This window comes from Topomyia yanbarensis, chromosome 2 (assembly GCF_030247195.1).
Source record: "Topomyia yanbarensis strain Yona2022 chromosome 2, ASM3024719v1, whole genome shotgun sequence".
Lineage (NCBI taxonomy): Eukaryota > Metazoa > Arthropoda > Insecta > Diptera > Culicidae > Topomyia > Topomyia yanbarensis.
In genome coordinates this window covers 318,921,520-318,947,296 of record NC_080671.1, presented here as the reverse complement: position 1 = coordinate 318,947,296, position 25,777 = coordinate 318,921,520, and the positions used below count along the sequence as shown (strand labels likewise).

The following is a 25,777-nucleotide window of genomic DNA, read 5'->3' as shown; positions in this document are numbered from 1 at the left end:
ATTTCATATATCTGATGCCAACCTCCATACCATAGAGTATGAAATTGAAACATCACAAAGTAGAACACTGCAAGCAGCATGTTCACTTTCTAACGGGTCATCATATCGATCAAAGAGAGTGGATGAAATTGTCAGACTTCGTGCAACCATACTCGGTAAATATTTTGCATGCCACTTATCGTCGGGTGTCATTGAAGTATTTCCTCTTCGCACAGAAACAAATAAATAGGAAAAGCATAACACTCGCCGGAGGCCTAAACATCAGGAGAACAAACCGCAATTCCCTTTCACAAAAAACAATCTTAGCATGTATTCTTTCAGAGGGTTTCAACAAAAGTAATCTTTATGAATAAGAACATAAGTGTTTGAAAAGGAAACTCCACAAAGTTTGATTTCATGCTGGTGATAGAAGTGGAAGAGGGACAGATGCGGTGAAGCAGTGGGAACAGGTTTGAGAGTCGATTCTACAATAACGAATTCTGCAACAACCGGGGTATGGATCATGCTTTTGGCACATTGTATGTACACGAGGGTTGTACTTTTATTTTTGATCTAGTATAATTAGAAATGCTTCGTTGACTATGACTAGATTATAAAACGCTAAAGTATCAATAAGGTTTTCTGTAGTAAATTAGTAATTAGAAATGTTGATAATAACTTGTTACGAGATAATAATTATTTCCATGTATTTCAAACACTGGATATCATTTGTGTTTTTGACCGCCACTTATATTTGAGCAATTTTAAGCTGTTCCAATCAGGCTCTGAACACAAATTTATCATTCGATCTATATGACTTGGCATGTCTGTATCAAAATTCTTGAATCATTTGCCGGACACTTCAAGAAATTGGCTCTTGAAAATATTGCTGCTTTTGAAAAGATAACCCGTTTGAGGAATTGACTGACATCAAATTAAAAAGCCAACAAAATCTCCTTTAATTGATCTTCTTCTTACAACTGGCAAGGGTAGTATTATTTGCCGTGGTATCATAGGAATGAGTGGCCCTGGTCAAGGTCGGTCATGATTTACCGAGGTCCAAAATGGTCCAATCCCCTCCGCACGTCAGTTCCAGGTTAGATTTACATCAATTATCATCTTGTTCTCCTCTACTCAAACCGAGTATCCGCACTGAGCTTAGCGATGTCTTTTCGTACCACGGCGTACAGCTTTGTTTTATCGCCCTTCTCAATTTAGAAGACGCTGGGAATGGGCGTAATCTTTCATTCTTCTCAACAGCTACATCAGCTTTCAATGAATTTGGGGCTTACTATGATTGTTTTAAGTCTTATGTTTAAATCACAAGCATGTAACGTAGAAACTATCAACATTTTATTACTGTACTGATTTCCGAAAAGTCAAAACAAACACCACGTATAATCAAAACTACCATATACAATGAAAGTTGTCTAGTCACACATTAAGATTACCTGATTCGTCACAGTTTGAGAATTGATATAGACAAGATTGTTGTTCTGTACTTCTAGATATGCATGCCCAACGCTAGCAGGCAATAAGTAGTGTTAATTAAAACACTTCAAAGACAGCTTTCCTTCTTTAATGAAGAATCCCTTCGGAAGATAGGTCGATTGCCTTTAGGGATCATCCTTGAACAGCGCACCGCTGAAACCGCCAAAAATTAGAAACACTGCTCTGATCTCCAAAACATGTTTTTCGGCGAGGTATTTGGTCCAGATTTCTACGTAGTTTAGGGATAACCCTTTCAACAGAATATGACAGCTTGCGAAGCCGGTTTTATTATATCTTCCTTTCTCTCATGGATTTGCAGCAAATCTTGCACCATAGCAGCAACGACATGAAGTAGCACATATCGATGGCAAGTGCAGGTCATTATATCCCGGAGAGGAAAAGATAGCGAAGAAAGGTGAGAGCAGGTTGTTCACCCCCTAAGGCGATTGTTACACAGAACACGGCCTTATGTAGCTTGTCCCATTTATTAGAATAGATAGCAGGCCATCATGGCCAGCATGTGGGCTAGTTTCTGAGAAAAATGTGTGAGGAAAAACTGAATACTAATAACTAGTGAAAGTAAAAATATTTTTATGTGAAAAATATCGCCAAATAACACATTCAAGTAAACAATTATGAAATCACATAACCAATTACTTTAAAACAGCACATTTCTGTTTTTTAGCGAGTGAATGTTCAATGTGACAGTCATGCTCAGTCATCTGGAATTCTCGGAACTGGTTGTCATTTGAGCCAGAATTTCGACGAAAACCAGTCAGTACTCTAGGTCAAATTACAGATCAGTTGAACTAGGTGCATAATGTATACTGTGCGCTGTACACGCCGAATGTATGTTTTCAATGTAACGTACATTACAGCTCCCCATCATTGATTAGCACAAATTTTAATTTGAAGGAACGTATTCGATTTGGAATCAAATATTAACGGTATATTTATGTAGGTATAATTAAATATTGCCTTGTGTTATTATTTATTGGGGCTTCGACCTCAATAGGTCGTTCGTCCTATATTATTACAGAAGTGTGGGATATTCCACATCAGATTTTCTATCAAAATTTTAATTCCTCCTAAAATATTTCCTTACATTCTTCAACAAAGAATAATTCACACGTATTTTTTGTTTAGGCTGAATGTGATATTTTTTCAAGTTATGAGTTTTTGAATAAAATTGAACATTTTTAAATTACTGATAACATGGAAATTATTAAATGTATGGAAAAAAAAATTAAATAAAAAAATGCGATTTGGCAAACCAACGAACATTTACGAAAAAAAAATTGTTTGCAGCGGTGAGTGATTCTGATTACGATATTGAGTGTACGGTTCAGATGTGCGGGCGTAGGGACATTACTATCGAGTGGAAATGAGCGTTTATTTGCTTTATTTGTCGCGCTAATCAGGGTACCGTAAAACGGGGGAACATCGATCACTTTTTCAAAAGTTTTTCGAATAACTATCTTCACTTCAAGTAGATGTAACTGTTTGTATTTTTAAAACAAGTACTGGTACTCATAGATTGAAAATGTTCAAATAGTTGGGTATTTTATTTTGTTTACTATAAAAATAACTTTACTTTGTTGTAAATATTCATTCGATGCTTTTGGAATAAATTTGATCCACAAAATATATCTATCGAATTGAGAGATAACGCTTGAAATGTTGTGTAAATTGCATATCTGCAGGCAATTTCATGGCCCGGTATTGTGACGTCTCGAACGAGAACAAAATTGCCTAGAAGAATACATTTGGCTTTTATCGAACATTTTCAGGAAAATATTCGAAATAAAATAGTTAGCAACAAAAATCTCGAATTTTTTAATGAATTATTGGACAAAAATATTTACGGTTTCTAACAAAAATATCAGTTTAGTTGAAGTTGACTGATTTCATAAATATACAAGGTATTGTTTGAACAGATTGAAATGATGCATGAGAGTTGTATCTTTTTCAATTAGAATTTAAGCTCATAAATAGTACATGAAAAGACGAAACACTCGTTACTGATAGAAGCTGAACAAGTTTAGAATATGGTTTGTTTTTTATTTCAATGATTTTGTTATCGTATAGTACTGAAAAAAGTCTCATTTGATCAAACTTACCCCGGTGGTCAAAGATACCCAGTTTTACGGTATAAGTAATAGCGTTCACTAGATTATCGGGGCGTTTTGTGTTTACGAAATCTTGGGCGTAGTTGTGCGTGGATGATCGCGATTGCATGTTCGTTTTAGTGTATAATCGCGAAGGGCTCGAGCGTTTGTACGTTAAAGGGTTCGATCACGTAGGCATTTGTATGTCCCCTGTGCGAGCGTGTATGTAACCTGTATATAAATTTGATTTTTCTAACCGTGTGTGCATTCGCATATTCGCGCGTCTTTGGATGATCGCGCGGACCGTGAATCTGATACTTAATTTTCAATGTACGGTTCCGATGCCAAAGGAGAGTGAGTTCTTCCATATCACCAGATTTGCCGGTCATGTCGCCATGGAACGTGTTATCATTCACATTCACTTAGTCACCAGGGTGATACCATGCGAGATCGCGGACGTAGATGTACGTGATCGCGAAAGGCTCGAGCGTTTGCATAATAATGTGTTCTAGTGTGTATGTAACTTCGCATGCACCAATTCGAATTTATAATTCAAAACTGATGCACGAAATATGCTTGATGATGTTTGCAGTACCATCAAATCTATTAACCTAGGAAAGGGAACTTATGTATTCTGCAATTATCATAAATTGATTTTTTTTAAGTTGGACCAAAATTTTGCTAATTTTTTCCTTAAATATTAAGAACAATGTTACGATTGTGTAAAAATGTTGGAGGGAATCTCAAAAGATGAGATATTATAATAGAATGCAATTTTACATTAAACGCCCGTAAAGTGCTTCAAGATCGATTACGAAATTTTTACATTTTTTAATTCTCCTCCATACAATTATAAATGATTTCACAAAATAAAAAGCTCGCAGTGGAGGTCATTGTATGTCGATTTATAGGTCGACTTCGTCCTCCGGAGCAGGCTAATTAAAAATGCAGAAGTAGTGTTTGTGTACCATAGTAATAATTGTAGTTTTTCGTACTAGTGTACAATTGTTATGTGCTAGTCGTATGTTTCACTCTATATGTGTTCGGCTGAGTATTTGTGACAGCTGAACCAGGGAATGGATACAGAACTGGCGTATATGGTAGACTAGTGGGTAATCCTTGCTAGGATTCGTTGGTCACTTTTTACCCGTATTAGATTCGTGAATTCGATTCGATACAGTCGGGAAAATCGGATTGGACAAATTAAGGTACGATTTATTTACCGACGCATGTGAATCGACCATTTCTGGTCAGTATACCATGTAAAAATTCTAATGGAATGCAATTGTCGTAATAAATAAGCTTCGTTTGCTGGCATTTAAACGATTACAAGTAGTTGATTGATTACATGCTGCATGTGTTCTTTTCTTCAACTGAATTAGTCTGTTTTTGTTATAATTCTAGTAGTTTGCTTTTCCACTACTCATGTGTACCAAAAATAATACCAATCATATTATGAGCTTCAAATAAATTTCTTTTGTTTTTTCTTTATTCGGCATATTATATTATCTTTTATTACTATATCTTAAATTAGATTCATGCCTTTAGTTGGGCTAATCAAAAAATTAAGCTCATAGTCACTAGACAATACGTTCCACGGCAACATGACCGAGAACTTTAGTGATATGGTGAAATATCCTTTCTTCTAGCATCTGTACCATACACTAAAAATTAAGCATCAAATTCATGGTCTGCAGGCGATCATTCAAGAATAAATGCGAATATGCGAATAGCCATACGGTTTAAAAATCAAATATATGCACGAGGAGTTACATACACGCTAGCTCAAGCGACAAAAATGTTAACATACAAACGCTCGAGCCCTTGGTGATCATTCACGCACACCAACGTCCGCGATCACGTAAACAGGATAACACCTTGGTGACTAAGTGACCGTTTTAGCACTTATAGATTTACAAACGCGGTCAAGAGAATGAACCTACAAACGCCTGTATTCGCGCGATCATGAATCGGTTACGTCCGGAAGCTCCTACTCTCAATCCTAGCAGCCTAGGTCAATGCCTTCAGTAGGACCAATACAAAATGACGCGCGCATTCACTAGACAACACATTCCATGGCGACATGACCGGGAACTGTAGTGATATAGGAGAACTCACTCTCCTCTAGCATCTGAAGCGTACACTGAAAATTAAGTATCAGATTTATGGTCCGCGCGCGATCATCCAAGAACACACAAGAATATGCGAATGGACACACGGTTATATAATAGAATTTATACACGCGAAGTTACACACGCTAGCACACGCAACATACAAAAGCCCACGCGATCGAACACGTTAACGTGCACACGTTCGAGCCCTTCGCGATGATACACGCAATCGTGAAGTTCCTATGCCCGCACATATCTGAACCGTACAAAGAATATCACATTCAGAATCACGTTCCAATTGGCCTTAATCAGTGTTTTAGTGGGTGACATATCCCGTTTCGTCTGCAATTGGGAAACAGCAGGGAGAATGCTGACCTCCATGGTGCCTTTGGTCACGAAAGGTTAACTACGTTTGCCACAAGTGCGTATGGCATGCAGACAGCTTCTTCAGTTTGAAACGGTCATCCACAGAAAACTTGTCCTTATCCGTGAAATATTCCTGTCCCGACAGTTGCTGGAAACCCGCTTTAATGTATGTCTCATCATTATTCAATCCGGGTCGCTTCTTGACCCTCTGGACGAGACTTTGGCTAAGACTCCGAAATATTCGGAATCCGCTTGAAATAAACAAGTCAGTGCACTGTCGATTTTTTACGCGTTATACCCGACTTTCGTCCAGTTTCCGACTTCTGGTCTACTATCACCTGTTCCTGGAATCTTTGGTGGACCCTTGAGACAGTTAAATGATGTATTAGTTTTCTCAATGCGCGGTGCGACAATCCAAGATTTTGCTTGTGAGTGAACAAAATACTTTCACGAACGGTTTGCTGATTTCCTTCCATCTCGACTGGAATCTCACTGACAACTGCAAAACTAGCGGATTTAAACAATGCACTTTAAAGAGCACCTGGGTTAAATTTGGTTAATTTTGGTTAAGTATCAAGAAAGTTACGCACGTTTGAAAGTGTCGAAAAAATTATCGAGTCTAGGGAGATACTTCTGAGCCGAACGCAGATGCAGTACTAAAAGACGAACATAATTAATATTCATGTAACGCTTCCCGATATAGGGAAAACTATATTTATTATCGGAATCAGCAGTTCAAAAACATACGAACTACCTGCGTCACAAAATTAGTGTCTTGTAAATCAGTGATGTCAACGAGGGCTTCACTCTCCTTACAAAGTACACAAACAGAAACCTTAGGGCATGTTCAGGAGCGTTTTATTTTATATAGGAGTTTCAAAGTAGAACTGGAACTGAAACATGCACATCCCCAGCAGAGCGTTTTGTTTTATTATTTCGACCAGTTTTGTTTCAAAATTTAAAACTGTTATACGACGCCGTTCTATTTGTTGCTGATTTTAAAACACATTTAGAACTGTGTTTTAAATACATGCAAAGTTTTCAGCAGAGACACTTAGAACCGATAGACTGCGGAAAAATAAATTTGAATGCAGTAACGCTGAAGGCATGGCTAGACATGAATTTTAAACTGAATAGAACACCCGCTAAAATTGCTGCTGGGGACAGAAAGTTCCAGTTTTAAAATTTTCCGTTTTATTTTATAGAACTGTCAAAATTATAAATCTAAAACTGAAACTCTCCTGAACATGCTCTTACACAAGCAATATGTTAGCTCAAAACTAAAATAAAGGTGAAGTTATCAAACTATATATTACATCGGAATATGAAGAGATGATCGCTGAGTAGAAAATTTCCGCGCTTATCAGAAGCGCCAAAACGGAGATGGTATACTGTAGTAATTTATAGAACTGGTCTGTTATTCAGCACTGTGATTAAACTGAAATTCCTTAGAACATAAGTCGTTAAGCCATCCAAACACTAAACGCGCACCATGTCAATGACAATGACCTTGTGTGTTAGGCATTTATCATAGTAAAGAGAACAGCACAAAAATGTTAATACCTCTGAAAGCAAACCATTGACATAAATCCGACTACTTTAGTCGCTAACTTTCACAAATGGAGAAGCGATGCGTAGTAGGAGAAAGATCTGACTCACTAGGCGCCATATAAAAAAACCGCAAACGGTACTCATGGTAAGATGCTTGAAGTTTGAATATCGATCCAAACGTGAACACTATGCACTATTGTGGCCAGCTGATTTCAGTTAATTTGAATATAAATATGAATAGCTTGTACTCGAGAGTGCATTTTTTTTCTTGCGACTGATTGTTCAAATAACAAACATTTATATTCAATTTCCATTTTCAAGATCAATCTGTTCTGTGTCCAAATGGCACGCGAACGGCACCAAAGAAGATCAAACAATCTTGATCTTCAGCAAAAAATCGCAACACCTTATTCGCATTCCCACAGCCATCCCGATGAATATATGAAAGATTTCATTAGACTATATTACCATTTATCATGTACTCATATTTTCTTGCTAAAACGTTTTTTGTTCTTTGTTTGTTCTTCAAGTGTTCGAGCTTTCCTCTGTTTTTAGTTTTCCAACCGATCACTCGTCAACCCATCCATCATCCAAACGATGCGTAGTACGGCTTTTGTGATCTCGTCGAAACTAAAGACGCACCACTATACAGAGCTCTCTGTACATGGAATATGGGAGGACCTAGCCGTCCACACGCGACGTATCACCGTACTCAATGGCCAACGATGCTAATTTTCAAGTTCATGGGTATGTGACGACTTGCGACTACTGCTGGCTTGGACCTCGGCCTCGACCGCACAATTTAGTCTTAATCGAGACGTCAAGCGGAACAGAAGAGATTTGTGATCGGTTGAAGATCCCGGGAGACATAGGCGCGCGCGCGAATAGAATGTGGAACTCAAAAGTTTCGGCGACGAACGTAGTAGATTAATCACAACAATCAATATTCTAATTTGACCCCAAGGGAAACAGTGTGATTTATCGAAACGATCGCGAAATGGCACTGCCGGTGAAATTTTGGGCTTTGACTTTAGTGTTCGCAACCGTGTGCATTGGCTCAGGAGATGCATTTTTCTTCTTTCTCAAACCGTTAGCCGACCTGGGTCGATACTACGACGATAAATACAACTTTGTGCAACCTACTTATAGCAGTAAGGCGACAGTTATATTTTGTTTCCCTTTTAGCAATCGCGGTCGGCTCAAGTGAAATTTTTGAGCGTTTTGCGCCGTGTGCTAAATAGGTGTCTAATTTATTCAATTCGCAATTCTTACTGTTTTGTTTATTTGTTTTTTTTTCCTTTCTACCGTCAAATTGAAGATTCGCAGGCTAAAGAAATTCCAGAGTATGACTTTATTATTGTTGGCGCCGGTTCCGCTGGATGCATACTGGCCAACCGGTTGTCGGAGAATGCCAGATGGAAGGTATTACTCCTCGAAGCTGGACCAGCGGAGAGTGATCTAAATAATATTCCCGTGCTGACAACCTTCGTCCAGAATTCTAATTACAATTGGGCTGACGTTGCTGAGGCACAAAATGGGTCATGTTGGGGTAAGTTGCTCTTATTAATTTAATCTAATTTTAATTTCTTCGAAATCGAAAAGCAAACAATAATCGACGAATAATAATACATATATAAGGAAACTGCGTTTTCGCAGTTTTCGTAAATATTTGGATTTCTATTGTAAATATTATCTAAAAAATACGGAGTGGATCTCGAAGTACTTTACGAGATATTTCAATTATAATAAGACTATTACAGGGCGTTTAGTCTAAACTGCATGGTTGGTCGTTATAATTGTAATAACAATCAATAATACACAATCTTTCCAAAAAGATTCTAAATATGTAAAAGACAAAAATATGATAATATATCAAAAATTATTGTTCCCTAAAATCCGCAAAAAATTCGTTCAGTTACCGTATTTTGTACAGCAATACAATCCGAGAAAGTTGTGAAATTTTTCATAAAACAATATTTTCTGTTAAATTAAATTACAAAAAATTTCGTGTTCCTACAAATTGTTCTATATTTTGTCAGCTGAAAAGAAAAAAATCAATTTAATTGCAATTGCATCATGGAAAAAAGTACCAGTAATATAGTTTTTCGAAAGAAACTTTAAACATGTTTTTAAATTTCATATTAATTAACAGATAATCCTATTAAACATCGTGATTCCAAATTTAATTTTAAATCAAAATGTCTAAACAAAATTTTTCGAAAATGGGACAGTTTTCAAGAATTCGTTTCATCAAAAACAATTAACTCAAGAAATTCTTTTTTTTCGAGAGGTGTTTTACTGGAGCTATAGAGGTAGATTCGCGAAAGGGCTCGCCGTCAGAATCACTCACTACAATTACAGACGAGACGGGAAATGTCACTTACTAAAACACTGCTAAAGGCCAATTGCAGCGGACAGTGATTCTGAATGTGATATTTGTTCATTTGTTTGTTTATTTATTTGTTGCACCGTCACCAACAGACCCCTTGGCCACAATGGTGGTTACTTAAACTAATTACATTTCAAAATAAAGTCAAAAGCCGTCGCTACACTGTTAAACACACGCTGGAGTCCGATAACAGCGCACAGTGGCACCTCTCCATACAAAGTTGTGACAAAATTATAAAAATTGGTTTATGTTGCTAAAAACTATGTTTTTAACTACTTTTGGGTCTCTGAATCCATTTCTGCTATCAGTTTTGAAATTCCATAACTTTGTTTGCTACTTTTATGTAAACCCATTTGAAGGCGTTGGTCGTTAAAGGGTTAAGATACATGTTAATATTAGTAACCAATCACATTGTATAGCAGAAATGGTTGACAAAACTAGTAAAAATCACTAATTTTTCAGTAATATGATGTTGTTTAGGCAACCAATTTGTAAAAAGATTTATAAGCTACAGGGCGTCTCCATATGGGTATTTTCAAAAACATAGATATAACAACTTCGGCGCAAAAATACGCAAGATAAGGCCTATATATCTTGGAACTACACTAAATTTTGAGTCAGACTCATGATAAGTGACCCATGGGAGACCACCTCAAAAATTGTAAGACGTAGAAAGATAAATTACTAATATGACAATGAATTTCTCAATTGCTTTTTCTTGATGCAGAACAAACGTCAATGATATCAGCACAAAAATCTAGCATCTATAGTTTAGCATATTCATTCTTCTTTCCAAAGAACTTGAAACTACTCGAATCGGCCATCTAGTTCTTGAGATATCCCCATTAGAAGTTCAACGGAACGAACAATTCTCATGAATTGATTTGAACAGAAATCCTCGACATCACTTGCTTCAACGACACGTTAAAAATTCATTTTTCATCCGATTATCATAAAAATTTGAGATAATTTTATTCAAACTAAGAGAAAAAAATAAATATCTGCAAAAGAATTACAAGACATTGATTTTTGGGGTTTTGTCACACGTCGTGCCACTGTGCAGCGCTCTGGTGCCCATAGTTGGTTCTCCTGAACGGGACTCGCAGAAGTGAGTTATTGCGCAGAGCTCGAACGCTTGAAAGATCGACGCGTCCTGTTTTTTACTTTATTTTTATTTACGTGACTTTAACAGTATCGAGGCGTCCGAGGATTGTAGGGCAATCCACCCTGGCAGACAGTAAGTCCAAGACGAACAGGGCTCAAGAGCAGTCCCTCCGGATGCTTAGAGTATCGAGCTGTATCAACTGACTGACGGTTTTCGTAGTTCGGCAGCTGAAATCTGTTTTGCCAAGGAAGATGTCGGAGTGTAAAGCGTATGAACCGGCGTTGGACGGCCTCGATTCTGTCGACGCCGTTCTGGTAGTAAGGGTTCCAGACAGCAGAACAATATTCCAGTGTTGAGCGAACCAACGCGCAATAGAGAGATTTTAAACAGTATACGTCCTTAAAGTTTTTCGCTATTCGGAAGATGAACCCAAGCTGTCTTGATGCCTTATCCACAATGGATGATGTATGTGGTTTGAACGTTAGTGCCGAATCCATGATGATTCCGAGATCCTTGACGTGAGAGTCTTGGAATACTCGAGTCGAAGAGATGGTAGGTAAACTGAATCGGATGGCGTTTCCGCGTGTATGTAACGATTGAACATTTACTCGGGTTTAAAACCATTCTGTTTAGATCACACCATGTACTAAAGCTCTCCAATTCACTCTGAAGAAACTCGGCATCGGTTTTATCCCGTATTTGTCGAAAAATTTTCATGTCGTCGGCAAAAGAAAGGCGGTGTCCTTGTAATTTGATGTTGACGTCATTAAAGTAGAGGAGGAATATCACTGGATCGAGATGGCTTCCTTGTGGAATGCCGGATGTAGCGAAGAATGGTGCAGATAGACAGTCCTTAATGCTGGTTTGGAGTTGCCTTCCATCGAGGTAGGAACGAAACCAACGCAGTAATTGTCCATGAATACCGAGTTTGTCCAGCTTCGCTATTGCGATATCATGATTGATTTTGTCGAAGGCCGCAGATAAATCCATGTAAATAGCATCGGGTTGCAATCCGTCAGCGAATCCATCGAGTACATATGTTGTGAACGAGAACAGATTGGTCGTTGTCGATCGTTTAGGCATAAAACCGTGTTGGTCGTCTGCAATGTAGTGATTGCAGTGAAAGATTCATTGAACGATTCAGATATGTGAGAATGTAGGCACGTTACGATCGCCTGTATCATCGTGAAGGGCCTCGAGTGTTTGTATGTCGCGTGTGCTAACGTGTATGTTCTTCCATATCATTACAGTTCCCGGTCATGTCGCCATGGAACGTGTTGATTAGTGGATATGGTGTTATATTTTGAATGGTCCAATTGACTGTATGAACCTAAAGTGCTAGGACGGAGGGTAAAGATCTCCGGACGTGACCGATTTATGAACGCGTGAACACTGGCGTTTGTGGGTTCGCGTCACCTTATTACCGGGGTGTTATAAAGTTTGCGTGATCGCAGGAGTAGGTGTGCGTGGATGATCGCGAAGGGCTTAAGCGTTCGTACATTAACGTATTTGTCACGTGTGCTTGCATGCATGTGACTTCGCGTGTATAAATTCGATTTTGTAACAGTGTGGCAATACACATATTCGCGTGTGTTCTTGGATGGTTACACGGACCATCAATCTGATATTTAGTTTTCGGTGTACGGTTCAGATTCTGACAGGAAGTGGATTGCTGCATATCACTAGAGCTCTCGATCTTGTCACCATGGAACGTGTTGTGGAGAGGATATGAACTTTCTTTTTTTTAATTGATCCAATTGAGGGCAAGGACCCAGACTTCTGGTAGCGAAGATAGAGACTTGCGGAAGTAACCGATTCATGATAGCACGAGCGCGGGAGTTTGTAGGTTCACACTTCAGACAGCGTTTGAAAATTTATAAACGCTGAGACGTTTACCTTATCACCGGAATGTTATCATGTTTGCGAGAACGCGGGTGTAGGTTGCGTGGATGATCGCGAAGGACTCAAGCATTTGTATGTTAACGTGTTTGTCGCTTGCGTGTATGTAACGTCGCGTGCATAAATTCCGTTTTATAATCATGTGGCCATTCGCATATTCGCGTGTATTCTTAAAAGATCGTGCGTGGACCATCCGTGAATCTGATGCTTAATTTTTAGTGCATGGTGCAGATGCTAGAAACGAATCAGTTTTCCCATATTACTAAACTTCGTGGACATGTCACCATGTTGTCTAGTGTATATGAGCGTCATTTTATTGATTGGTCCAACTGAAGCCATAAGTCTAGGCTGCTAGGACCGAGGGTAGAGGCTTCCGGACGTGGCCGAAGATCGCGCCAGCGGTCGGTTAATACTGCAGACCGCGTTTGTAAGTTTATAGGTGCTATAACGTTGATTTACACACTGGGGTGTTTTAATGTTAGCGATATCGCGGGCGTAGGTATATGTAGATTATTACAATAGCATTTTCGTTATTGCGGAGGCCATGAACGTTTGTACGTATATGAAAGAAAATCCAATTACAGTTTCGACCCGTTTTTATAAGCTCCCAGTTTTATTCACCCCCGTTTTTATGCACCCCCGATTTTATGAACTTTTTGTACCCGATTTTATCAACCTGCCGTTAATTCATTCTTTTATGCCAGAAAGTCAGGCCCACAGTCTTGCAATTATATTCAATCAAGGTAGTTGGTCCTGCACTGTTAGGTAGTAGTCAAAATGTAGGGTAGTTTATCCAATTTTGATGCTATTTAAGGTAATTGATGAACTAGAATCGCATTTTCCTCAAATTTTCAAAAAAGTAAAATTTTTATAATAAACTAACAAATTGTCACATATTATCCATGGAAAACATAACAATTGAAAGTGACGTTGTATGCAATATGAATTAAATAGGGGAGAGTGGGTACGCTTGATCTCACTTTTGTTTTTTGCTCATAACTTTTCAATGAAATAAAAATTTCAATTACAAAATTCGCCATCTTGTAGTCAATTCGAATTGTAAGAGCTATGAATAATGTGTAAATCCGAATACTATGTCCTGTCAGTAATAGGAATAGTTTTAAAAATCATGTCAAAATGAGGTTTATGTAAAATCGTGTGGTAACTAGGGCCTACTAGGGCTAAAGAAACAAAGCGTACTATGACCTATAGATACGAAAGTTCAGCTAAACACCTATTTTGACAAATTAATTATTAAGATTACCTTTTTAGATGCACGACAAACTTTAACCACAGCAGAAAGTCGAGACAAATATTTGCGGCAAATCAGTGCTGTTTAACTGGCTTTTTCAACCTTCAATAACGTATACCATCATTTGTTCATGTTAAAAACATTTTATATTAATTAATAGTGCCAGATACGTTATAAAAATTATGTTTTTCTATTTCTGTACAATTCGAAAGAGTTTGAGAGAAATAATGATAGGGATCAAGAATACCCAGTGTTACGGGGATCAAAGATACCTGTTGTATGAGGTGAAAAAAAAATAATTTTTTTGTGTGGGTAGTGAAACTTTTTATTCGAAAAACGTGTTTTTCTAGGCAAAAGCCCTTAGAAAGTAATCGTACTTGAAAATATTCATAAAAAATTAGTTCGACGATCTCATACGACCGTTCAAAAAATTTGTGAAAAGATCTTCGAGATGGATTTAAACACATATTTTCTAGAATATTATACAATTTTTCCAAACCAAATGTAATACATAAGATTTGTTTTTTAAACATCAGAAACGACCAAATACTTCATTTTCTTTTTATATTGTGATAACTTTATGCATAAAGATTAGGAGATATGGCCAGGGAATCAAATATCCACAAGGATCAAGTGTCCTCACTCTCCCCTATTTAATGATATTGTTTTGTATGTTGTGAGCATGCCAAACTGCAAACTCTACTTTATCTACCCCTTTAAAACGATCTCCTGCCAGCGCGCTTGAATCTTCACTAAACAAACTTCGAATTGAATCAGCTAACAAGATTCCTGTTCTCGTTTGTTATCTTCTATGCCATCGAAGCGTATTAATCTATTCACTTGTAAGTAGGAACACACCAACCTGTCCGAACCAGTGAGAACGGGCGAAGCCTGTCGAAAGCCGCAGAACCAGGCTCAAACCGCCTATCTCTACAAAATACGTGTGCCTGTTTCAAACTCTTTGGAATCTGATACGGAATATTGTTTGATGACGAAAAACCCTAAAAAATAGCGAACCTGTTAATCCCATTGTTGAAATTCTTCGCATAACTTTCCCACTAATAAAATAACCAAAAAAGTAAATAGTAAGTTTGTGGAAAGAGAAAGTTTCATTGACTTAGACATGGGTACGATATTAATAACTAGAATAGTGAGATCGATCCTGTAAAACTATTCATCACTGTCGTTGCTTACAAAAACTTAAAACATGGCAAATACATCCATTTCCGATTTTAGTAAAACTAAAAGTCGCAACATCCCTGACTTTTTTTAAAGTGTTTGATGCATTGTCTCAATTTTTAGAGACAAAAATATGTGACGCGGAAAACCCGCCAACTTAGCCTGGCCCCGGGGTAAGTTGGCGGTATGTTCGAATACGCCAAAAACTAAGCAATCAAATGGAGATACAATTACTTCAAGGGTCCTTTTGGAACGTGCTGAATGTCTTTTCGAGAAAACTGTATATTAACCGACATTTGCTATTATATTTCAGTTTCAATACCCCAGCATTTTGACTTTAAAGGCTACTCCCTATTCAAAAGCAAATTTTCGAAATTCCGTATTACTTCTAAAAAAGCTTGACTAATCTGCACTGTTCACAGTGTCGCACAATTCTCTTTTGCCAATAGATGCAAATATGAGAAATGTAAGAAAAAATTTAAAACGAAACGATGGATTAGAAAGTAAGACAAATATTAGGAAGATGGCCAGACTTTTCTGATAACACAAGTTGCTGGAAAAAAATGTCATCAGTGTTGGTGCATAATTCGAAGCATCGGAATGAAGTCATTGAATGTAATGAATGCTTCGAACCATCGAATGTGGACTGTACAAAAAATGTATCGTAAATATTTGACCAAATTTTCCTGTGAGGTAATGAATGACAAATCCTAGGACGAGGAAGACTTCAACCAGCTTTAAGGTATGCCTTTCTAAACTTTCCCAAATAAAATATTGGGTTGGGCAGGTCATCTGCGACAGTGGATGAACCAGTAAAGACCTCGTACCAACAGGAACCCCGAGCAAACAAAATGCTCATAATTCCACTATGCTCTTGTCCATGTTCACCGCCACTGCACGGTGTTTTGATAGTGTTTGCGTCATAAATAGTATAAACAATCAATAGTACAGCCACTTTTTCGTTCTTGTTTCACAATTTACAGGCATGATCGACCAACGATGCAGTATTCCACACGGGAAAGGCCTCGGTGGATCCACTCTCATCAACTACATGCTGTACACGAGAGGCAACCCGGCGGATTTCGATCGTTGGGCTGCTATGGGAAATCCGGGTTGGTCCTACGACGAAGTGTTCCCATACTTTCTGAAAAGTGAACGCGCTAACTTGAGGGGATTAGAAAACTCCAAATATCATAACTCCGATGGAATGGTTAGCGTCGAATTCCCTCCCTTCCGGACTAATCTCGCGCAAACGTTCGTCAGGGGAGCCCGAGAGGTAGGACACAAAAAGATCGATTATAACGGAAAATCGCAGCTCGGCGTTTCATACGTCCAAACAAACACCATCAACGGAATGAGACAATCTGCGTACCGAGCTCTGATAGAGCCTATTCTGGCAACCAGGCCGAATCTGCATGTGAAAGCTAACAGCAGAGTGACAAAAATTCTCATAGATCCCAACACAAAAATGGCTTACGGGGTAACGTATTCCAAAAATTTTAGAAATTACGACGTACATGTTACAAAAGAGGTGATCGTGGCGGCCGGAAGTATAAATACACCCCAGTTGCTAATGTTGTCTGGAATAGGACCAGCTGAGCACCTTAAAAATATCAAAGTTCCTGTTATACAGGATCTTCCAGTTGGTCAGAATCTGATCGATGCCCTAGTGTTCAACGGATTGACATTCATATTGAATGAAACAGGACATTCGCTGCTATTCGACAGTAGATTTCAGCTGCACTCAATAGCCGATTACTTCCATGGCCAGGGACCACTAACTGTACCAGGTGGCGTGGAAGCGATTGATTTTTTACAAACGAGTCGGGCGCAGCAACCCGGAGTTCCGGATATTGCTCTCGTTTTCTCAACCGGTTCCCTAGTGACGGATGGAGGACTTGGACTACGCAATGGCAAGCGGATAAAGGCTAGCTTGTATAATAAAGTCTATGCGCCGTTGGAAACAATAAAAAATGACCAGTGGACTGCTAGTGTTGTGCTACTTCATCCTAAATCAAGAGGCTTCCTCAATTTACGGAATGCAAATCCTTACAACAGTCCCAAGATTTACACCAACTATCTGTCCGAAGATGACGACATTGAAACATTGTTGGAAGGTATCAAAGAAGCAGTTCGCATCTCAAAATCGCCATCGATGAAACGGTACGACGCACGAGTTCTCGGGATTCCTTTTCCCAACTGTGAACAATTTGAGCTTACCGACGATGACTACTGGCGCTGTGCCATCAAAACCCTGTCCAGTACCGCTTACCAACAGCTAGGAACGAGTAAAATGGGACCGGCGGGGGATCCAACTGCCGTGGTATCTCCGGAATTGCAAGTACATGGTCTGTCGAATTTACGGGTAGCTGATGTTGGGGTAGTTCCGACTACAATTTCCGGACAATCGGCAGCACTGTCATATATGATTGGTGAAAAAGCAGCGGATCTGATTAAACAAACTTGGACTCGATAGAATAGGTTATATATAAATGATACTTCATCGGATATTTATACTAGGCTAGATTTGAATTAAACATTTCATATTTTAAGTAATTACTAAATATTCTAGCTTTTTATGCTAGTACGAATGTCCTACGTGACGAGTTAGCCAAGTAAGTGATTTACATCTATAATAACGCTCTATTTGTACTGCATTATATTTATCAACAAAATAAAAACTGGAACGAATCGTCCATAATTTATTCAAAACTAAAGGGGTTTCCATCCGCATAAGCAAAAATCTTACTGTTTCCTGGCATTTGATCGAAATCAGAAGCCGGCAAAGCGTGTCTGCTAGGAAAACACACCACTCAAATGTTGCAGCATTTACATTCACATCGCACGGACGAAAGAAAAACGCTAACAATGTTTTTCCCTACAGGCTGCATTAGTCTAGATGCATCCCTTATGTTGAACCGCCCGTTCTAGATTTCCTACGAGATTTTCAGTATTACTCACCGTTGCTACAGTGCAGCACTGTTGAAATTTAAAAGGGCTGTTTAACCACTCAAGTACAACAGCGATTTGTGTACGGTCGGCGAAGTTCATTAAACAGATGGGGGTTAAATTTTCGAGGGTCATCCTTAGCGGTGTATCTTTGCTATGGTTTGTGAATCAAACGAGATAATCAGCCGTATACTGCAGTATGATGGATCGCTTTTTCGAACGAATATGATTTGCATTCTCAGTAACGACAGCAAAATCAAACGGGAGTCAGATTCGATTGAACCACAATCGTCCCAAAAATCAATCCGTCGTAATGCAGAATAAGGCTGAATGTAAGAATAGGCCTTGAATGAAAACCACTATTTTAGCATTTTTAAACTTAAACAAAATTTTGAAAATGTTTAAAACTGAAATATTAAATGTCACTAAAATCAATTTTTCTAAAAAGTTGGCGAGTTGGTGCTGCCTTTCGTATATTACACATCAAAATGCACCCTCGAGTTTCAAACCCATCCATTCATAAAAGTCTATGAGTATAAACGTCATCATCGCGCAGGACGATTAGTGCTTAGAAACCAGGATAGTAAAGGAAAGGTGGGAGCATTTTCTATGTGAATAGCGGTACGATTGTCAAATTTGAAGAGCGAAATAGGATTTTTTTCTGAATTTATAGCTAATCACGGGATTTGAATCCGCGAAATTATCCCCATTCCATTGTCAGTCACTTTCCGCAATTTCTCAAATGGTGAAAAATTAAGTCGCTGTCTACTAAGATTGAAAAAGATGTAAGATAAATTACTTGTCGAAAATCAGTGCATATTTCAATCTCTATGCAATGGCATTGCCTGATTTAATTGGCGCAAATGAATTAAATAGTTAGAACAGAAGGAGATACAAAACCCGGATTAGCAAGTGAAATTACCGAAATAATTGTAGCGATGATAAATCAAATAAAATTTTGCTGAATGATGAAGAATCAATACTGATGTAACTTTCCATTGTCTACTATATAAGGAATTAAGTCACTGTAAGGATATACTTTAATTAAATGCGAAAATCATTTTTTTGAGAATGTGACATCACATATTTCTTTTGTGCATTCACCAACATACTCAAAAATAAGGTAAACTCCCACCTTTTATCTATCATCCTGCTTAGAAACGAACAGCACCCCCGGGTCATGCCGTCATAGAATATGCAATTCGACCGAAGAAAAAGAAGGGATGGGAACCATTTAGCACCAAAATTACTCGGCGTAGGGGTTGCTACAAATAATCCAGAGGAGGGGTGCGGATTTTGATGCAACTTGACAAAATGAAATGATTCTAAACATGTATGTAGGGTGATGAAGAGACGGGCCAGTAAATGGAGCATAGAACGCATATGCAGTGAATGAATTTTACGCTAGCTTGTATTTCATGGAAAATTTGCAGCATATTTCAACAGTCTATTTAGCAAGACTAAGAATCATGGCGCACTGATGAATTATAAAGTGCTTCTGATAACTAGTAACTTGCAGCATTCGCTTGTGTTGAGATGTTTAAACTCCACACACAAAGATTTCGCATTTTAATACTAGACCTCCCTGAAGCGCAAAAGTCCTTGCCTACACATTTAAACGACTTAATACCAACTCAGCTGGATAAGACTACAGTAGAAGATAAACATTTTTTTTACTTTATGGAGGAACTTGTTTGTTGGACGCTTACACAAAGAAACTCATTTTAGCTTATTTCGTCCATCTAACCGATATGCATCTTCTATTGTAGAATTTCCTTATTTGATAAGTGTAGACAAGTATAAACTAATCCAAAGCCTGGTCTAACTGGAAGCTGCCAAAGCGATTTAGATGCGGTTGATAAGATTGTCTTATAGCTCGTTGCAATATGATATTGATTAATTTTATTTTTTGGCGGAGCTTAATTCCAATTGCGTTGTTTTTTTCTCAGAATGTTTTCAATATGAAAAGAACACTGACTAAGCACAATTTGAGCTTATCGCTATCAGTGTTATTTCGGAAAATGCTGATTTGGGTGAAACTATATACGTGTGAGAACTAACTCATATAAGCTGCAATTTCTGTATCATTACTAAACTTTAGCACATTTATAGGAATCAATTGACTTACCATCAAACATGAAAAGCAACAGCATTTTATTTAAATAGTAGACACATAATTATGGCTAGTTCAACTTGCCTTAGCAACTGTTTTTATTGGAGAAAAAATGAACGTGATGTAACATGTTTTTACTGAAAAAATTAAAAAAAACCCTTGCGCTCTAAAGGAAGGAGAATTAACAATATTCGTGACAATCTGTGACACAAAAGGAAAGAGGTAATCAATTTTGGTCAATTTTTGCTTTACGTCATTTCCGAATGATGCCTATGAGGTCAGAAATTTACCAGCGTTACCATTTTCCAACAGTCAATGTACTCGAATAGAAGTTTTTTACGAGTGGAAATTTACAATTCAAGATCGGTTAGTATCGACAAACAGACTTCCTACTAGCGAAGTGTCTGTGGCAGGATTTTCTTGCAATACAGTGACACAATCTCATTTTCGAACACCGCTATGCGGAATGCTTATATGCATGTTACAAGTAAAAAATTAGTTTGCGAGACATTTTATTTATGTAGAAATAGTTTACTAGACAGCATAGGGAAGACACAATAATTATCTTTGTACTACAAATGCTCAATTTTTCAAAAAAAATCATAATTCTAAAAATAGTCAAATATATACGCTATCTCATATTCGTACAGTACACATATTTTTTCAAAAATCAATTGAAATTTCTATAATAAATATTCAATATGGTACCTTTTGTTTGTAATTACAGTTTTCAATCATATTGGAATGCTGATCACTAGTTTTTGTGTGCATTCAACTTAAATTTTATCATTATAATCCGGATAGTTTCGCACTTTTCATCCAAATACTCCCATTTATTTTTCTAATCAGTTAATAAACGGAGTCCGCAGTGGAGAATCCATAACATTTAAACAATTATAAATTAACTCTGAACGTTTTTTGCACGCCTTATGCTTTAGGTTCTTCTCCTGATCGAATTTCCAATATCCACCATTTTTTAGTAAAAGTACCATTTTACGGAAGCTTTGCTTTAAAATTTATATTAAGATATTCATATTAAAATACACATTCTGAGCCATCATTCCATCAATGAAGACCAAATTTCTAGTACTTCTAGTGGACATATAATACCCCATACAATAACACTGTCCCTGCGCTTAGCTGCTGTTATAAGTTTTTCGCAATATCTGTTCTGCATTTCGCCACATCAAAGTTTTTAATAACATGTTAAATAGTTGGATGCAACCTTTGAACAATTTCAAAGATTTTATGAAGTGATTTAGCTTCATTTAGGTGAGTAATAATTAGTTTCCGTCCCATAATGGCAGTTAGTTTACTTTTTTTAACCATTACGTTAATTTGAGGGAATTTCTTAAACTAGTGTTGAGGAAACTTTGCCAATGAACACTTTTCTGTAGTCATAAAATCTATTTTTCAAAAAAAATAAAGAAATAATTAAATGACTTTTCAAAAGTGTACGAATATGAAATTGTGTCATTTTCACACCAAGTAATGACTTTTTATGTGTAGTGTACGGAAACTTGCACACTTTAGATTACAAATGATATGAAAATGACAGATGATTCTACTACCACATTTACAAAACAATACCTATATTAAGTAGCGCAAACATTTATGAAACAATTTTAAACACATACACTAGAGGTGTACGAATATGAGATTGTGTCATACATGTATATACATTAGAGACAAGAAAAAAAAGTTCTTCATTGGTTCACGATTTCGAGTCACGCTAGGAGTATCTGCTCTACATTTGAGCCAAAACGGACAAGTGTAGCTACCAGACCAACGGTGTTTGTATGGAATTTCTCAATAATTCACACAAACATCTTACTCACACCCTATAGCTACATCAATTTATCAACCAAAGTGTAAATTCTAAGCAAAAACATTAGATAACAATCTTTATTTTAATTAAAAATATCTGCTGTCTACACTCTATTAGCTTGAGCTTGAGCTTGTGCGACCACTCCTGGCTGCTACTCCGTTATCAATCAGGACTAGCTGAAGTTGCACAGGGAATCAGTAGATAATTATGCTTGGGAGTTGCGAAACATCTTTCAATGTGCAACTACTGGTAATCCTAAAGTGTTTTTTTATCAATACCGGCGCCGGCCAGGCCTGAACGTAGATCGCGGAAGGAAAGGGAAGTAATGGTTAGTCCGATACTTGTTTTTGCTAGAGGCCGTATATACTACTCCACACTTCAAGTATCACGGGAGGAGGATATTTTTGTTAGTAAGAGTATAGAAGTTGGATCTACTTCTTCTTTACCACGTCAGAGAGGTGATTCCACTACCTGGACTAGATATCGATCCACCAATTTCATGGACCGGGGACCAACGGTTTTATTTCCCTTCCGAAGGAAGACGTGACCACAGATTTTTTCACCTCAGAAAAATCTCAACGACCTCGGCTGGAATTGAACCCAGGCCAACTGGAATGAGTGGCTGTCACGCTGCTAACTACACTCTATGAAGTATCGAAAAATAAATCAATTAATCGCGATTTGCAACAAGAAGAAGTAAGCTAACAGGTTTAGTTAGTTACAAGTTGCAAAAAAAATCTCATTCTTGGTTGGGCGAATGACCATCTGGTTACAGTCCTCAATAAACAAAATTACAATTACAAAAATCTCATTCTTGGTCTGACAATGAAGTTTAAATTGTACTTTTATCGTCCAATCCCATCAATTATTACTTTTAACAGCGACACGTTTTACGCTTAGACAACTGTATGTGCCTATGAATGTGAGATAAAGACGTGTTAATTGTCAGTAGACTGGTTTTCCACTTGACCAAAATTTAACAACCAAAACGAAAAGGCAATAACCTTATCTTTCAGCTCACAATAAGATAGAAAATAAAAACAAGCAATTACTGATTGCAATAGGACAATAACAGGGCTCAATTCGGGAACAACGCATAAAAAAGGTGAAAGGTGAAAAGTTGGGTTCGTGCCTACTAAGGATGAAAAAGCTGTGCGATAAACTGCTTGTCGTGAGAATGAGCGAATATTTTAACCTCTGCTCATCATAGTCTAGTGGAGCAACGGAGATAAATTGCTCAGTTGGCAGATGAGAATAAAATAGTTTCCTCTGGGGAGAACCAAATTTATTTCACTTCAAACCAGCGTTCAAATATTTCACTCGAATTTCATGAATAGTATTAATCCATGTTTTACCTTCTGGGAATAGTAAAGATGTTTGAATTGGGCAGTTCAAAATCGCAGAATAACATTAAGGAGTTATACCACTGCACAGCTCGAAAAAATGGGGATATTTCGGGAATTTTTCCAGGCACAATAAAGGGATGAATCGGAATCTTATTAAACTTCCGGAAGTCGCGCTAGTGCACTGAGTGCACGCTGCTCTGAAAATTTAGCGAAATCTTCTTGGCGCACCAACGGCTGCTCATTCTGTGGGCCATTTGCGCGACTTCCGGAGGGTTAAATGGGAAAAATATGACGAGTTTTTAGGTAGGGGTCCACGGCCTGAAAACTATCTCCCGTAATTTTTGACCTAGAACCAAAAGCATTAGTTTTTTTATTCTTTATGACAGTAGCAAGCGATGTACGATGATTTTTTCGATATTTTGATGTTTCGTGATATGGCGTACATTTAAGTGAAAAAAGCAGAAAATACCATAAAAATCGACACAAAATTGTTTTTTTACCAAAAACTTAGCAATACAAAATTTAAATCCTTCGTATGCCGCAAGAGAAATCAATTTCGAATATGCTGCAAAAATTTCAAAACGATCAAAAACCATTTGTTCGAGTTGCATTTCCGGCCAACTCAAAAAAGTGGGTTCGAGAAAAACGCGGTTAAAGTTTTCAGTACACTCGATGTTTACATTAGAGGCGGTGCGGAAGAATTGAAAATTTGAACATGTACATATTGTTTTCATCTTCCATTTCTTGGAATAAAATTTTTAACATACTGAAGCACATTTTAGATTAATAAATAAAAATTTGACTTTTTTAAATTCTACGGTGGTCTAACCCCTTAAATGCTCATATTCTAACTCTACTCATTTGAAGCCTTTGGTTAAAGGAACATCTGCCATCGTTCTTCATCATATTGCTTCAAATAGCAGGGTGAAAATTAGAATTAAGTTTTCGTTATTCCACTATTTTCCGCCTAAATTCAATCTTTGCAAAAATAAAATCAACATTGTCTTCAAATCATTCTCAAAGACATGTTTAATAAAAAGTGCCCTAGTATTAGTCTATTGCTCAAATGTCTATTAATTTGCTCCACCGAACGTGCATAGATTATACACTTAGTTTGAATTATTGAGTACCGCAAAATTTTACTTAGGTTCTAAACAGCAAGCCGTTCGGTGATCAATTTAGTAAACCAATTATGTTACTAAACTCTCCGTAATATTTCCTTTTTATCCAAACGTCAAAATTACTCAGCAAATTTTCAGCTGAAGATTGCTGACTTGTTCAGTACATTGATCATTGAATTTGACGAATTGCTTGTGAAAGTAAATTTATCAGCTTTTTACTGGTTCTACAGAAAATTAAAAGGCGAACGAAAGAAATCAACATGAACATGATCTCGAATTTTAGCCCGGGATTTTTTAACACAAAACATTCTCATTATCAAAAAATCACTCGCAAAAACCATTAATAATGTAGAAACAAAACCGGTCCGCCAATGAATGTTATCATTATCAAAAGCTTTTCTCGTGGAACTGCCGAATTCTTTCCACTTGTTCGCAATTAAATACTTCTTTGCACCATCCGGCAACTAATTGTTATACTTGCGAGTCAAATCCATTATCCAAAATCATCATGTGTAAAATTGCCCTAGTAAAGAAATAATACACCTCAAACATAATGACGACCAGGTTCTGTTGAAAATTCATGGTTATACGAAAGACTAAAAATAATTCGCACTGTGCAAACACGTCGTGTTAATTTTTTTTTCTCCGGAAATGGCGATTTGGCAGATGGTTTGCTGTACTTGTTATGTAAGTTTTTGACGAGGCTCTATGATGTTTAACTTTTTGCCGAACAATAAGTCAGTATTTTACTGGGTGGTGGATAATGTAACAAAAGTAATGATAAATTCGTTTAAAAATATTCTAGGTTTTAGCAAATTGTTCGTAAAACTACCGAAAGTCGCTGAAAAATGAATACTATGTCGCAATTTTTTAAATCAATTGATGATCTCCGTAAAATATTATTTTACTGTGCAAATCGTCAAATGGAATTACTGAATAACTTTGGGTTGGCTTAGTGTGTACATATAAACGGCTGGTTTGAATATGAAA

At 37.4% G+C, this 25,777-nt stretch overlaps 2 protein-coding genes across 7 annotated transcripts in view; one reads left to right on the top strand and one right to left on the bottom strand.

Moving 5' to 3' along the window:
- The window catches only part of LOC131683731 (flotillin-2), a 503,804-nt gene that overhangs the window by 464,742 nt on the left and 13,285 nt on the right, over positions 1-25,777 (bottom strand). The gene's annotated exons all lie outside the window — the stretch shown is intronic.
- On the top strand, positions 8,331-18,077 carry LOC131683721 (glucose dehydrogenase [FAD, quinone]-like). Its single transcript, XM_058965959.1, has 3 exons — positions 8,331-8,757; positions 8,925-9,155; positions 16,414-18,077. The coding sequence occupies exons 1-3, from the start codon at positions 8,604-8,606 to the stop codon at positions 17,904-17,906; spliced, it is 1,878 nt and encodes a 625-aa protein (XP_058821942.1). The 5' UTR covers positions 8,331-8,603; the 3' UTR covers positions 17,907-18,077.

Bases quoted from the DNA above. Each gene is read 5' to 3' on its own strand.
- LOC131683721 (XM_058965959.1), top strand. From the start codon at position 8,604: ATGGCACTGCCGGTGAAATTTTGGGCTTTGACTTTAGTGTTCGCAACC. The intron at 8,758-8,924 runs GTAAGGCGACAG...GTCAAATTGAAG, and splicing joins TGTGCAACCTACTTATAGCA to ATTCGCAGGCTAAAGAAATT. The intron at 9,156-16,413 runs GTAAGTTGCTCT...CACAATTTACAG, and splicing joins ACAAAATGGGTCATGTTGGG to GCATGATCGACCAACGATGC.